At 36.1% G+C, this 15,458-nt stretch overlaps 1 protein-coding gene across 1 annotated transcript; it reads right to left on the bottom strand.

The window, feature by feature from the left end:
* Positions 1 to 1,014: 1,014 nt before the first annotated feature.
* On the bottom strand, positions 1,015 to 13,831 carry LOC143609600 (protein transport protein SEC31 homolog B-like). Its single transcript, XM_077084310.1, has 22 exons — positions 13,463 to 13,831; positions 12,341 to 12,395; positions 12,121 to 12,243; positions 9,853 to 9,949; positions 9,728 to 9,764; positions 9,541 to 9,646; positions 9,400 to 9,457; positions 9,211 to 9,308; positions 8,607 to 8,726; positions 8,484 to 8,526; positions 8,300 to 8,400; positions 8,113 to 8,240; positions 6,057 to 6,628; positions 5,151 to 5,245; positions 4,855 to 5,040; positions 2,864 to 3,077; positions 2,624 to 2,727; positions 2,105 to 2,203; positions 1,871 to 1,972; positions 1,641 to 1,739; positions 1,444 to 1,572; positions 1,015 to 1,353 (listed from the first exon to the last, which is right to left on the bottom strand). Exons 1-22 carry the CDS (start codon positions 13,783 to 13,785, stop codon positions 1,084 to 1,086), a joined length of 3,159 nt encoding a protein of 1,052 aa, XP_076940425.1. The 5' UTR covers positions 13,786 to 13,831; the 3' UTR covers positions 1,015 to 1,083.
* Positions 13,832 to 15,458: the final 1,627 nt, after the last annotated feature.

The raw sequence follows: 15,458 nt of genomic DNA, 5'->3' as shown, positions 1-15,458 counted from the left end.
CTACTTTTATAGAGTTCATTCCATCTAATTTTCTAACCTAGTCAAGATGCCATCATGCTCAAATTGAAAATGAACCAATTAACATGCAATTAGCTTTTAATGGTTCTCATTCATTTTTTGAAGCTACATTGAGAGGTCATTTAAATAATGGAAAGTACTCAGACCAAATGTATTTCTAAACGCAAATGTTCTTATTATCAGGGTTTACTTTTAGGTTTCAGGTTGCTTGAGTTTATGAAATTTATTTCTAGTATTCATACCTAATCCTTCAGGTTATTCTTGTTTAAGTTAATCGGGTACCAAATATTTGACCTAGAAAACTAAAAATAAAATATATATGTGTTAAAATTTAAGCAAAAATGTCATGTTCAAATTTTAACTTATATAAACAAATAACAAATTGAGCCTGGATAAATAATTGATTGATGAACTAAGCCTAAAGAACCAATCGATTGATTGAACAAATAGTCATATCTCTTGAGTAATCGGTGGAATTAAAAAAAACTGAAATACTAATCGATTCGATGTGGGTTGAAATGTTGGAATCGGAGTAGAATATGTTACTGACGATATTAGAATCAACGATATAGTAGAAAATAAGTCGGTGATATAATAGCATTTAATAAAGATGAATAGGTCAAACGGTATATTCGGGTTTACCCGAAACCCTTTAAAAATTACTCGGTACTCGACTTAGGGTATTTGGGTTTTTATGACTTTAAATACTTTCGAATTCAGATAAATAGTTTTTTGAATCAGATTTCAGGTTGCGAATACAAAATGAGAGCCATGCTTATCACTTATGTTGTTTGCATTTACTTTTGCATAACTACGTTTCTAATCATTATGGAAAAGACAGGATGCTTACTAGACAATAAAGATTTGTTTGAAATAACACTAATGAGAATAAACAAATATGTAATGATATTGCTACTTCAATATAAAATATATGTATTCGGTTGAAACCAAAATGAATTTAAATTCAATTTTTGGTTCAGTTTTGAACTTCCTGAATTTAGTTTGGTCTGGTTTTTAGTTTCGACATAAAAAATTCAAACCAAACCAAACCGATGAACACCCGTATCAGGAATGAGAAAATGATATACCAGGGACATTTGACACGTCAGCAATCTGCACTGTTGGCGGAGGAGACTCTGTAACGGGGTTGGGTTGTTGGATTTGACCACCTGATGCAGTTCCTCGCATTACTGCATTATTACTATTGACGGGCATAAAACCTCTTACAGGAGGTGCGGGCGCCACATTAGCTGGTAACTTTGGGCCTGTAACATTCGTCATTAGGCCAGGCCCAGGTGGTCCACCTTGATAGTTGGAATTACCATTCAACTGAGTCTGGTAAAAGATAGACAGTCAGAATCATGCAAAATGGATCAATTTGGGCTATGTTTTATCACAAACAGGTCAAAAAATATATACACATACAGATTTTAAGTGAGAACCCAAGGTGTTGACTTGCTGGTATTGGTCAACGTTTCTCAGTGCTGGTGGTGTCACGGGAACAAAGGGTCTTGTAGCTGTTTGAGTTGTAACCGGGGGTTGATTAAAGCCCAACTACAAGAATGCAAAATAGATGTTAATTCTCGAGAGACAACATCATCAGAATTTCACATTTTACGTACAGTTGGACCAGGAACTGCAGGTGATGGAACAAACATGCTCCTTTTTGGCTGTTGATGATGGTTATTGTAAGACGGAACAGATTGTTGTTGATAGTTTTCCTGGAAAAAAAAAGGGACCAATCAACTAGACATACTTACAATTAAATTCGAATGTAAATAAATAGTGAACCCTAGTGAAATCAGAAAATTTATGCTATTTATATTCTTAATAGCTTAAAAAAATTGCATACAGTTGGACCAGGAACTGCAGGTGATGGAACAAACATGCTCCGTTGTGGCTGTTGATGATGGTCATTGTAAGACGGAACAGATTGTTGTTGTTGATAGTTTTCCTGGAAAAAAAATACGAACCCATCTATAAAACATAATTTCAATAAAATCCGAATGTAAATAAATAATAAACCCTAGTGGAATCATCAAATTCATGCTATTTATTATATTAATAGCTTGAATAAATTACGTACAGTTGGACCGGGAACTGCAGGGGATGGAACAAACATGCTTCGTTGTGGCTGTTGATGATGGTTATCGTAAGACGGAACAGATTGCTGTTGATAGTTTTCCTAGAAAAAAAAAGAACCCATCAATATAACATAATTTCAATTAAATCCGACAGTTTGGTTTTATGTATTGTGAAAAAACGATTTTTCGGTTCAGGTTTGCCATCAACCAAAAGCCTAAAAAAACAAACCAGAAAAACCGACTTTAAAGAATTTATTAGAAATTAATAAATGGTATAGCCCAAAAACTTTAGGTGCAAATGTGTAAAAATCGATAGCCATTGCCAAAATCAAAAATCAGATGTTTCAGTTTTTGGTTCGGTTTGAGCACAAAAACGACCACGCACACCTCTACACCATCTTATCAAGAACTTCCAGAACTAATGATATGATTGGCTAATCTATAATAATTCCTTTATAGTAAAGGTTTCAGGCTACATCTACAGCAGTGGGAAGTTATAACAAGATAAGAACATAAAATACCTGATAATAATTTTGATGGGGCTCCACAACTGAATTCATATGTTGGTACACATCTGTATGTGTTTGAGAATAACCATACTCTGCAGACACGGTTGCGGTTTTCTCTATAAAAAAAGAAAAGAAAAAGGAGAACATTATTATATGTTGTTGCACGGTAAAGTCTTACTAAACGTTCAGAAATAAAACTCTTAAAAAAATTGTGAAGATCCATATTTTAATAATCGTTGACATGGTGCGTACCCGGTTCAGATGAGAGGGCAATCCGGTCTTTTAAGATGGAAAGTTCAAGAGACAGACCATCGGTTCCTATTAACTTCAAATATTCCATAGCGGTTGATAAACGCCCTTGGCTTGCTAATATTTCAGCATACTTTTCAACAAGTTTGCATAAAGAAGCACTGAATTTGTTTTGGCCAGTTGCTAAAGCAAGTACCATTGTTTTCTCCATTAATTCCTAAACACAAATAATAAATAGTTAGTAATGCACCAAAAAGAAAGGGTGATTTTACATACCCCTCAATAGGCCTCTATAAACGAACCGAACGCAGGAAGTTGTTTATGTTCGTTTATTGACTAAACGGACAAACATGACCACCATTTTTTGTTCATTTAAACTCAATGCACAAACATGAACACATGTCATGTTCGTTCATTCTTGTCCGTGCATGCTTGTTTATGTTCATTGATGTTCATCAGTTTACGTTTGTTTAAGTTCGTTCGCTTATATATTCATTAAGATCCATTACAATTAGTCTAGTTTTATAAAATTAAAAATCACCAATTGTAATGTAGTTTAGCTGGTAGCTTTTTAGCCAAACAGATTGATGTTCTCGTTTACTTTTCAAGTGTTGTTTGCTCAATTATGTTCATTCATCTATGCTCGTTCTTTTGTGTTCTTTTAAGTTCATGGACCGTTTGTTTATATTGTTAACAAACGAACGAACACAGATATGTTCCTTTTCTTAACGAACAAACACGAACAAAAAAACTCCATTCAATAAGTGCTCCTGTTCGATCGTTTGTTCGAATAATGCTTCTTTCATGATCATTCAGTTCGTTTATAGGCCTACCCCTCATATTTCGCATAAATATTTAATATCAAATGCACCCATTCAAATTACTTAAAGTTTCATATCTAACCATATCCCATTTCATTAAATATAATTTACGGTGTGACTATTGTATCCTTTTCTTTCTCCTTACACTCCAATTATCATATCTTGATGAAGGTTTAGGGAAGGGTATAAACGTCATAAATTTGAAAATGGGTATAATTAGTATCATGATTTTTTTGTCAAGGAAAATTTTTTGTCATGATTTTTTTGTCCCAACTAAACTAAACTAAAGGGAAAAATTTTTGTCATGATTTTTTTTCCCAACTAAACTAAAGGGAAAATTTTATAGGGTCGCGGTTAGACCTGCAATGTTATATGGAACAGAATGCTGGGCCATCAAGAAGGCACAAGAGCGGAAAATGGAGGTGTAAGAAACAAGGTTAGACCGTATAAGAAACAGGGTGTTTCGGGAGAGATTAGGGGTAGCTAACATATCCGACAAGATAAGAGAGTGGAGATTGAGATGGTTTGGACATGTGAAGAGAAGACAAATGACGAATCCTGTTAGATCCGTAGAAAGCATTACTGTAGGGGGGAGGAGGGGTAGAGGCCGAACTAAATTGACTTGGGAAGAGAGGATTAGACATGATTTACTAGATCTAAACCTCTCAGAGGACATGGTTGAGGATAGGAATTCTTGGAGACTTAGAATTAAGGCTAAGGATTTTTAGGGAGAAAGGAATACCGTAGGGGTTTTTCTTTACATGTTCTTGGTCACACCATTATGTTTTCCTCTTTTCATATATTTTCTATATTGTTATCTATACATGTATTGGTATTATTAATTGTACTACGTGCTATTAGCAATTTTATTACTATCAAACTTTGATGCTCCTTATTTTCTCTCATACAATGTTACTATGAGCTGAGGGTCTCCCTGGAAGCCACCTCTCTATCCCGTCGGATAGAGGTACGGTGTGCCAACATCCCACCCTCCCCAGACCCTACTTATAGCTTTGCTATTGGTGGGACCCCACTGGGTATGATTGATTGATTGATTGATTGATTTTTTTGTCAGGTAATATGGTGTTATACCATGTTTTGAGGGGTATATTAGATTTTCCCCAAAAACAAAGATTACATGTTTGTTTGACGACATTCACTTTGTTTACATACCTGAAGTAGGTCAACATAGGATTTCCCCTCATGGTCAACTGTAACCTTCTTTGACCAGATTTCTACAACTTTATCAATATTTCCAGAACATATGTAACAAAGAGCAGCTGCTAATGAATTACCAGCAGTTACAAGTCTAGAAGCGAGATTATCACATAGCACAGTCCATTCATCACCCTGTGCAAACTGTCATTAAATCCCAAAATAGTTATCAGTAATTGATTTTTAATACACACGTAAGTGCAATTTGACATGAAAATTATAAATATATTTTTTTTATAATTTACGTGACTTACAGTGCAGAGGAGAGCAAGAGTCTCTTTCCAAGATTTCAGGGGCCTGGTATTCACTAAACTAACAAGGTGAGTCAGGAAATCATAAAAATAAAAAACTGAAAAAACAACATTAAGATAAACGAGTAAATGTTAATACCATAAAAAACCAATATACTTTCTTACTTTTCATGAAAAAGTTACTCGATATAATTTTGATATTAAGGATTTAATATCCCTCAACTTGTAAAAAATACACACACACACACACAAAAAAAATAAAAAAATAATAATAAAACTACTTTTTGTATTCCCTAACGTGTTTAAGATGCACATAAATTTGAAAAGGAAATAAAATAATGCTAGTTAACTTCTAAGTTGGTTTTTATAGGCCTGTAAAGGAACAGAAAGAGGCATGTTTGTGTTCGTTCATTTAACTTTAACCATCAAACGAACGAACACAAAACAATAAATGGACTTTTTTGTTTGTGTTCGTTCGTTAAGAAAATGAAAATGCTCGTCTTGGATTGTGTTCGCTCGATAATATTCTAAGCCAATGATTAACGAAAACAAATGCACATAAACAAACACAAACGAACATGACCAACGTGAGTTAAAAGTCAGCGTGAACATCCATATTTAATACAAACCACCATCATCATTACATCAAACATTTCAAAATTAAACAAATATATCTAAACAAGTTTTAAATATCAAATTCAAATAGATTTTAAGTTAATATTAGTAATACATAAATTTGAATGAATACTTAAACGAATGAACAAATATATAAACGAGCATAAAAGAACAACGTAAAAAAACAAACATTAACGAAGGTTCGTGAACGTACATGAACGAACGGTTCATTTATAGGCCTAGTTTTTTATGGTATTAACCCTAAAACAAAACAAAACAAGAGGGAAGAAAAACATACCTTCAAGTAAGGAGAAGTACTAGTTTTGAGATAATGATCCCGTTTGGTCACCCACAGGGAATCACCACCAACTTGTGCAATAACTAATGCATCCGCCATCTTATTAGCAGCTATGCACTGTGCAGTCGCTTCCTTATAATCCCCAACAACCAACGCGCGTTGAATCGCATCATCAAACGCATTATCAACAATCTCATCTTCTAGATCATTTTCTTTCGTATTCAAATCTTCAACAACTGGAACCGACTCTTCAATAGCAAAAGTAATATTGGAAGTTGACACAGGTGTGACTGCTTGAGGACTCGGTAAACTGTTAAAGAAATCTTCCCCATTATCAGATGTTACATAGTTGTTGAGTGTCGGTTTTGCCTCCATAACTTTACTTTCACCAACTTTGTCAAAGTTTAAAGAATTTATCTCCTCAGTGAGATTGTCTAGTATTGAAACATTGTTTTGTTCTTCTGCAGGTAAACTGAAACCGAGGTGGTTCAAAAGTTTTGTTCGTGCGGTTCCGTCATCTTCAAACATAACCTTCAAGAGTCCCCATGTTTCTTTGTCATCTTCAGATCTGTTTCAAATAACAAAAGTTTGCAGGTTTGAGTTTAGTCTAAACGAGATTTGGTCGAATCTGCAAACACGGTTAGCTAAATGAACTGTATTCATGCTGAATCCAACAGGTTTACAGGTTGACCCATTTCAGATAATACGAAATTCGCAGGTTTGAATTCAGTCTAAACGAGTTCGGGTCAAGTTTAGCTAAACGGGCCGTGTTCGTGTAGAAGCTGGCGAGTTCACGGGCCGATCCATTTAACCCGTTTCAGATAACATGAAATTTGCAGATTTGGGTTGTCTAAAATCTAAATGGATTTGTGTTAGTTTCAGGTCAAACCACCAAACACGTTTAACCAAACGGGCCGTGTTTGTGTCGAACCCAGAGGATTCACAGGCTGACTCCTTTAACCCATCATTATATTTTTTTCTAAACTATTTGGGTGTTTTTATGCCAAAATTTTGTAGCTTGAATATAAATTGGCATACTTAAAACATAATTGCTTCAAAAGTAAAAACAATATGTATATTAAGACTGTTTAAGATACAATTCGCATAAAGAAAAAACCAAAAAAAATTCTTTTTACGGGTAAAACAAATCTTGTTTGTGCAAACCCGTGAATACACGTTCCGTGTTCAGGTTCATGTGTGCGACATGATTTTCTGGTTGGTATCATGTTCGAGTAAAAATTTCAGGTTCATATTGAGTTCGACCCACCAACCTGCAAATGCGACCCATTAATCGCCATGGTTGCGGTGCACACATATAATGGTATATATGTGGGCCCTCGGGTAGGCAAAAGTGAAATTGCACTAACTTTGACGTTATTTTACTAATTTCGTGAAAATAACGTCAAAAGTGGCGGAAGGTTAATCAGGCATCATGTGGTGGCGTTGATGGCCGAAAGACAAAGGTAAATGCACCAATCGGCGGGTGTCCCAATGGTTGAGTGTTATGTGCCTTATGTCCAAGGCTTGATGCAAAACTACTAAGCCGGGTCTCACCGGAAGCAGCCTCCCTATTCCTAAAGGGAGGAGGTAAGGCTATCTACATCTTACCCTCCTCAGACCCTACCATAGCTTTGCTATTGGTGGGATATACTGAGTACGATGATGATGATGATGATTTCTAGGGACATTCATCGGTTCGAATATCGGTTTATTTGATTCAATTTATTAAATTCTTAAAAGATTTTGTCCCTAACTGAAACCAAACCAAATTAGAAATGTGTCTCCCCCAACCGATTTATTCGGTCCAGTTATCCGAATAAACCTGTTATTATTCAGTTTTTTCAATTGAATCAGTTATCCGAATAAGCAAGATTTGTGGACCTGAAAACCAAATTCACAATCCGGTTCGGTTGTTTCCGGTTACGAATATGGCTCGGTTTCAGGATTTTTCGGTTTTTTAGCACCCCTAGTAGTAGTGATTAACGATTAAATTAAGTTAGCTTAAAATTAATGAACTAGAGGTGATTAACGAGAAATCGAGAATATACATACTTGGATTCTTGAGTTTTTTGGTCACACAGAAGTCTCAATAAAGATCGGTCACCACTACATATTGCAGCTTCAAATTCAGATGAATTACTTGCTATATTATGTTCATTGACCAAATCATGCACATTAACCTGAAACATTATTAAAATGAATTACAAAAATATAAATATATACAAGCCAATAGAATTACCTCTGAAGCCCCATTAGTTGTGTGAAAAGAAACAAGTTTGCCACCAAAACCAAAACAAACTCCACCTTTGCGTTGATACCATTTTGGTGCTTTTAAAGGTGCTACACAAAAACCAATAATAACAATAATTATAATAATAGCAATAGTTATTATATAATAACGATAATGATAATAAAAGTGTTACCTGAGCCAAAGTGACCCTCACTGACACCATATCGAGCACAAGCCTATACAAAATAATAAAAACCTATAACGTTAAACAACAATGGTGCAACATTACGGCGTTATCAAGAGCAATATATCGAACCTCAATGTTATAAATACCGATTTTTCCATCAAATGAAGATGCTGATATAACCCCAGGTAATTTTGGATACCAGTGGACATCAAAATTCCAATTGGTGCCAGCTGGCAGTTCAGATGCAATCTGCAAAGTTGAAACAATACCAACAGTTTAGACCTCAGAGAACCACAATATATGGCCTGTAAAAGAACCGAACCTTCGTGAACCATTCAACAGCAAGTTCGTTTATTTAAAAACATAGGAACATTGACACTTCTTGTTAATTCATTTACAGTTCCTTAGTTTACACTCATTAATATATTCATTTAAATTATTTTGGGCCAATATAACTTAGTCTAGTTTTAATATGTTTTTAGGCCCAACACATTGTTTTTCACATTACTTTTAACTGGTTTAACTCAGTTGTATTCGTTCGTCTATGTTCACTCGTTTATGTTTATGAACCGTTCATTTATAATGTCAATGAACAAAGATGCACGAACCAATTTTCTTAGCGAATGAACGCCAACAAGAAAACCTTATTCGTCTAATTTTCCGTATTCAATCATTTGTTCGGTTGAAGTTAAACGAACGAATGAGTTATGAAACTGGAAAAGGATCTACACACCTCAGCGGAATTGGTGTCCCAGCAAATAGTGCGGTTATCTTTCGCACATGTTAACAAATAGGTGCTATCATGAGGACACCATTCCATGGCAACAACACCTGGCATATGAAAAGGGGGCTTTAAAAATTGTGTATTTTATAAACAGTTGCAAGTATAAACATGCTAAAAGATAGATGATAACCAGTATACCTTTAGTATGGCCTGATAACTCTAGCAATGGTGTCATTGTGTTTCGCATATCCCATATCTGCATGCCAAAAATGAAAGTAACTAACCAACAAAAACTGTCATTCACTTACAAACAAAAGGATAATGTCAATGATAAATTACCCTTAAAGAAGGTGAATTGTCATCATCAGAAGCAACAATAAGTTGAGTGGCAAAATCAGGATGCCATTGCAAAACCGAGCATCTTCTTTGAACTGAATCTGAGAAACTTTAAATCATATAATCAAACAAAGTTAGTTACACATTCATGACTTTATTTTTGCAAATTCATCATGCCAACTTAAGTTACCTTATAATTGGCTTTTGCTTTCTAAGATCCCAAACCACTGAAACCGCAAACAAAGAAAACCATATAACCATAAACATAAATAAATTGGAATAGTTTAAAAATAATCTGGTGATTTTGGCCCGTACAAGTTGCTCCATGAAAAGAAGTAGATGCTAAAATAGGCTGGACCTTCTTATTCCACGATAAAAATGAAATTTCACCATGCGTCGAAGATTCACTGCTCTGCAGAAACAAGATTACTGAATGTCAACAATAAACGGAGGATGGACATGAACTAAAGTAACACAACCAACTTTGTGATAAGTTACTGAACCAGCATGCAAATGCATATAACTCTGATTTAAATAAATTATTGAACTAGCACAGTAAATAAACAAATAAGCACTCTTGAATTTGGTGCTCTGCTCATAGCAAAATGTAGTTTGTTGCATACATGTTCACACATTGAAATTTGTGTCTTTCGATCATTATAAAAATTATAAACATGCGACTTCAATGCTAACTCGTAACTGCAAATAATCATATCTTCATAATATACTCTCCCGTGTGTCTTAAAGTGCAAAAAGCATATTCAAGATTATCCAAAACAAAGATAAAACATGGCAGAAGTTTTGTGGTCCATACATAATGACGCCGTGGGTCAACAACAATCCTTTATTGCATATTCAATTAACACAGAACACAAGGTCGAGGTACAGGGATGACCGCAAATCGACCGTTTTAATTATAATTAGGGTTTATTATCACTAATTTATTATTAGGGTCTATTTGTCTTTAGCCCTGTCTAGGGTTTCTGATTTGTTTCTTATATTGAGGATTCCCCCTCTATTGTACTCACAGTTATCATATATATTATTCAAGTATCTTTTACAGACCACATCTAATATCCAACATATTTCAACTATCTATGACTATGGTCGATTCACGGCGCAAGTGTAGATCAACCACACCAATGTTAAACAAATATCAAAGCTCCAAAAGGTTAAGAACCAAGATCAACACTAGACAGATTTTTCATAGAACAGTATCATCCACTCAAATCAACATCACGGACACGCACACACTCAAATGCATTCAAGAAAGATTATAAATAAAGAGTACTTGAAGTATGTTGCTTAAAACCCTAAAGCTGTTTCATACAAACATAAATATTTTATAAATTCTCTTAAAAAACTTCTGTAAAACAGCTCATGTTTTTTTTAATAAAATGAGTTTTAAGCGTTAAATGGGCACTCAATTACACATGAACATATAAACCATTATATGTAGCTATTAAAGACGTGAAGACACCAATTCAACAGAGCAGGGTATCAAATTCACAATCCACGTGTTGGGTAAGTCATATCATCATAAACACAACATGTTATATAAAGCATCAGTCTATGAAAACAAGTAAACAACTATAGATAGTAATCATGAACCATTCTTCAAAGAATGAGTTGATTTGGACAAATATAAATTGTATATGGGTTCATTTGAGTCATCTCAAATCAGTCAACAGGTGGGGTTTGGGGATACTTCAATTAGTCAATGTGTCAAAATGGATAAGATACTTAAATTAGACATGTCAAAACGGATTACTATCATAACACTTGTTAACTTAAAAGGGGTTAGCAACATCCATAACCATTGTTTGCCTTCACCACCTACTCGTTGTCCATCGTCCCCAATGCCGTTGCCATCGCCGCCGCACTGCCTTTGCCGCCGACCCGTCACTGTAACACCGCCACCTCCACCACTACTCCACTGCCACCGCCGCGCTTCCATTGTCCACCAACTCCTCCACCTCCAACACCGCCTCGTAGTCATCCCCCCACCACCAGCACAGGCCACTATGAAAAACTGTAGTTGATGAACCTATTATGGTACTCTTTTTTCTAAAACTACTCATTTCAACCCAACTCCATTTTGGCCCAACCCGTTTTGACCTGAACCAAATTGATGTTTATTAAAATGACCTGTTTTGCCTAAACTCATTTGCTCAGAACCCATATCTACCTAAACTCGTTCTGACCCGAACCTGCCCAACCAGCCCAGTTTGCTAGACCTAATAACAACCATATGCAGTTACCCTTCATCTCTCAAGATGATATATAAAAGCAGTTCACTAAGCAGTGACTGACATGCATCCTTTGAGTGCCTTTCAAAGCATGTATTATAGGCTTATAGCTTTAGTCATTTAGTGTGAGGATCAGGTTAACCGCTTATAAGTAAATAGTAACTTTCTTGTGATCTAGTTTAGACTATATGGCCAAAATATATTTTATTGGTAAACAGTTCAAAAAGAACAAATCATAGATCTATTCGGTTACATATCAAGATATTTACTAAGGAATCGCCATATGAAATGTAAGTCAAATTTTAGCTACGCAAACGTAGTAAACAACGGTTACCTTGAGAGGAGGAAAATGTGTCGCCTCTGTTGGTTTAGTCAAATCCCATATACAAATTTCACCTTCTTCAGCACCTGATGCAAGATGGTTTGGTGAAAGGGTACAAAAATCCAATCCTCGGACCTGGAAAAACAAATATTATTGCAAAATGAAACCAGCACTCTAAATTAAATTGCATGAATACAAGAACAATATGCAGATGTAAAAAATTGAAACTCACAGGTCCTTTATGTCTTGATAATTGTTGAACAAAAGTACTTTCACCTTCTTCAGAACTAACACCAATCAAAAGAATTACAATAAGTCTTCCAATAATATAAGAACATAATATAGATGATCTAAATATCTTAATTCATTCAAATAGAACACTGTCAACTGTCAATTAATATCAAAATTTCACAAATTGTACAGGTTTCCATCTAAAATGTGTCATGATATGCTAAATATTGTTCATAGTTCATACAGCTATCTGGAAGTGAAATAGCTTGAGCTACAAGTAAACAAAAATAAGAACATGTTATGAATGATCTAAAGTTCTTAATTCTGACCAAGTTTCCTCAAATGAAAGAGGTTTCCATAAAAAAAACGTGTCATGACATTAGGCTGTGTGTTGTGGAGCGTTATAGGGGTGCCATCCTTGCCACATAGGCAGAGTGGCGCCATGAACACCACCCCACCTAAAATAAATGTCGGTGCCAAAGTGGCGTGAAGGTGCAAGGCAGTAACAAAATAACGCCCAAATGTCTGCAACCCAACTTTTGGTTCAAGTGTTCACGGAATTAATTATGTGGACCAATAAAAAAATCCACCTCATCCCCCTTTACCACTTTCTTTTATTATTATTCTTATATAGGGTTTGGTTTTGCTAGGACACAAAACATGCCGTAATCGACGGATTTGCGAACACATGGCTGGTTTTGATTGGCATTTGGCTCATAAAACTTGTCGGCGTGGATATCAATTCGGCCGAGCCAACGAGTTTTGCTAGGGATGAAAAGGGAATCTTCAAAAAAGAAAAAAGAGGGACATTTTGGTATACTCTTAAACATTTTGGGAATTTTTCCCTTCACTTACTATTCTAATGGGGTCGTGGCTAGTTAATCGACAACGCTTAATTAATAGAGCGGCTAGCTACTGTCTCGCCGCTTTAACTGGCATTTGCTAATTAAACCACAACAAGCACACAGCCTTGCAAATATTATTATTATTATTATTATTATTATTATTTATATAGTTTCATGAAACTGAAGTAGCTTGAGCTACAAGTAACAAACCAAATCATTCAACATTTTTCAAATCAGCTAAAACGAATTAAGTAACTAAGCAACTAACAGCACCATACCTCATGAGAACCCTAGGGTTCCAAACACCAATATTCCCATCCACAAGTCCACCAGCAACTAAACCAAGCGAAAATTCATCCGAACCAGAACTCTTCCCCCAAGCCAACCGATTAAACGGCTCGGAACTCGGTACAGCACCGGAGAACACTAACTCACGATCATCCGAGTCGAAATCGAGCTTAAAGAGTTCGAGATTAGCAGACGAACTGAACGACAAGTGCACCGCTCCGGCCATAGTTCCGGCGGCGAAGAACGGCGCGTCGGGAGCAAATGCCACCAGTGCGGATCGGTCCACGTGCTTTATGCACGCGGATGAAGTCATTTTGGATTGGATTGGATTTGGTGGTGAATTGAAAGAGGACTTGGGTTTTAGGGTTACGGATCTGGTTTTGTGTGATTTTGGGATTTGGAGACCCGATTGCGGTGTGATCGGATCGTCGTCTCTGTTGTTTCTGACTTTCTTCGGTAGGTCATGGTGGGCGTTTATAACAGTAGCGGTAGTACGTCATGCTACCCAATTACAAGTTGCCACGTGTTATTATTATGGAAACATGGTGCTTTTTTACTCGTTTATATGAATCACAGGTGGACAAACCAGTTTATAACCTAAAACCAGTTTAGGTTGTAACATGTTCGTTTTGGTCACTAAAAGTTAAAACCGATTTATGATCGGTTATAGTTTGGTTTTTGCCCTGTTTCGGTTAACTGGTTTTGGTGGAGAAGGTTACAAACCAGTTTCGAACCTACGGTTTCAATCGGTTCCAAACTGGTTTCTACATAATCGGTTTCAAACCAGTTTGTTTCAGTTCGATTTCGGGTCGGTTCGATTAACCTTTATATTTGCCCACCTCTAATATGAATTGGATTTATTGGATTTTTTTAAGGGATATTGGTTTTAATACTCATAACTTTTACCTGTTGGTCGATATCACTCTCAACTTTTTATTTGTTTCACGTCACTTCCAACTTTTGATTTGTTTCGCATCACTTTCAACAGTTACTTGGCTTTGGGGTGGTTTCTCCGTGGACAATGCCACCTTAAATAGTTTTTTTAGTCTTCATCATTTACTCCCCTTTCTTTTAGTAGGCGTCAGTCTTCTTCATCTGGCCGCATTGCATCAATATGGATCAAATAATCCATTGGGTGTACATTCAGAGATGGATAAAATTGCTTCACCCTATTTGTTTTTGTCACTCCCTCACTAAAAGACCACTAACGTCATTAGCGGTGATTATGACGTGGCTTTTTTTCAACTGAGTTGGCATGTGACGTGGCTTTTTTTAACCGAGTTGGCAGTGACGTGGCTTTTTTTTAACCGAGTTGGCATGTGACGTGGCTTTTTTAAACTTAGTTGGCATATGGTGATACTGACAAGGAAGTCCAACTTTTATTTTCTTCCTCACACGTTGTCTTCTTCCTCTTTGTCTCTAAGAAAACCGAACTCCAGCTACCATAATCACCACAACTTCGGCCACCCTCCACCACCCCTATACATCACTCTCCACTAAACCAAAGTTACCTACAACCATCGCCACTATTCTACTGCCGACACCACTTGAAGAGTTGAACCTATCATCATCAACACATTTGCTGCTAAACTCACATCCCCTTAACCATTGTTGTCGTCATCATCCTCAGATCCACATCTATTACTCACCACCATCTCCACTACCATATCTACACACCATCACCACTGTTATCTCCGTTAACCACCACTATCACCACTGTCATCTCCGTTAACTACAACTAACCCTGAGATCTGACCAGAATTTAACTAATACGAACGAAATTGGCTACTCCGTTCATTCTTCTTCTTTGCCATTATTGTCTCTTTAACGACTTGTTTATTTGAATATGGATCTAGAATATAAATCGAATATGTTGACATGTGTTGTGTATTTGAAGCAGCTCAATGGTGGATCTCTTCACAACAGGAAGATGGTACATCTTTACATCTCAAAATGGAGAATTTGGGTTTGTAGGGTTTGGGGAAG

The sequence above is a fragment of the Bidens hawaiensis genome, unplaced genomic scaffold (assembly GCF_021521415.1).
Source record: "Bidens hawaiensis isolate Kalapana, Puna unplaced genomic scaffold, B.hawaiensis_p1.1 tig00005946_1, whole genome shotgun sequence".
Classification (NCBI taxonomy): Eukaryota; Viridiplantae; Streptophyta; class Magnoliopsida; order Asterales; family Asteraceae; genus Bidens; species Bidens hawaiensis.
Note: the sequence above shows the minus strand (reverse complement) of the source record. Positions and strands in the feature narration are given on the sequence as shown.

What these genes read in the sequence shown, in the direction of transcription:
- LOC143609600 (XM_077084310.1), bottom strand. Translation starts at nt 13,785, where the DNA reads ATGACTTCATCCGCGTGCATAAAGCACGTGGACCGATCCGCACTGGTG. An exon ending in CACATTTTCCTCCTCTCAAG is followed by an intron (nt 9,950 to 12,120) that starts GTAACCGTTGTT and finishes TTGTTTCTGCAG; the next exon opens with AGCAGTGAATCTTCGACGCA. An exon ending in CTCTTGCTCTCCTCTGCACT is followed by an intron (nt 5,041 to 5,150) that starts GTAAGTCACGTA and finishes ATTTAATGACAG; the next exon opens with TTTGCACAGGGTGATGAATG.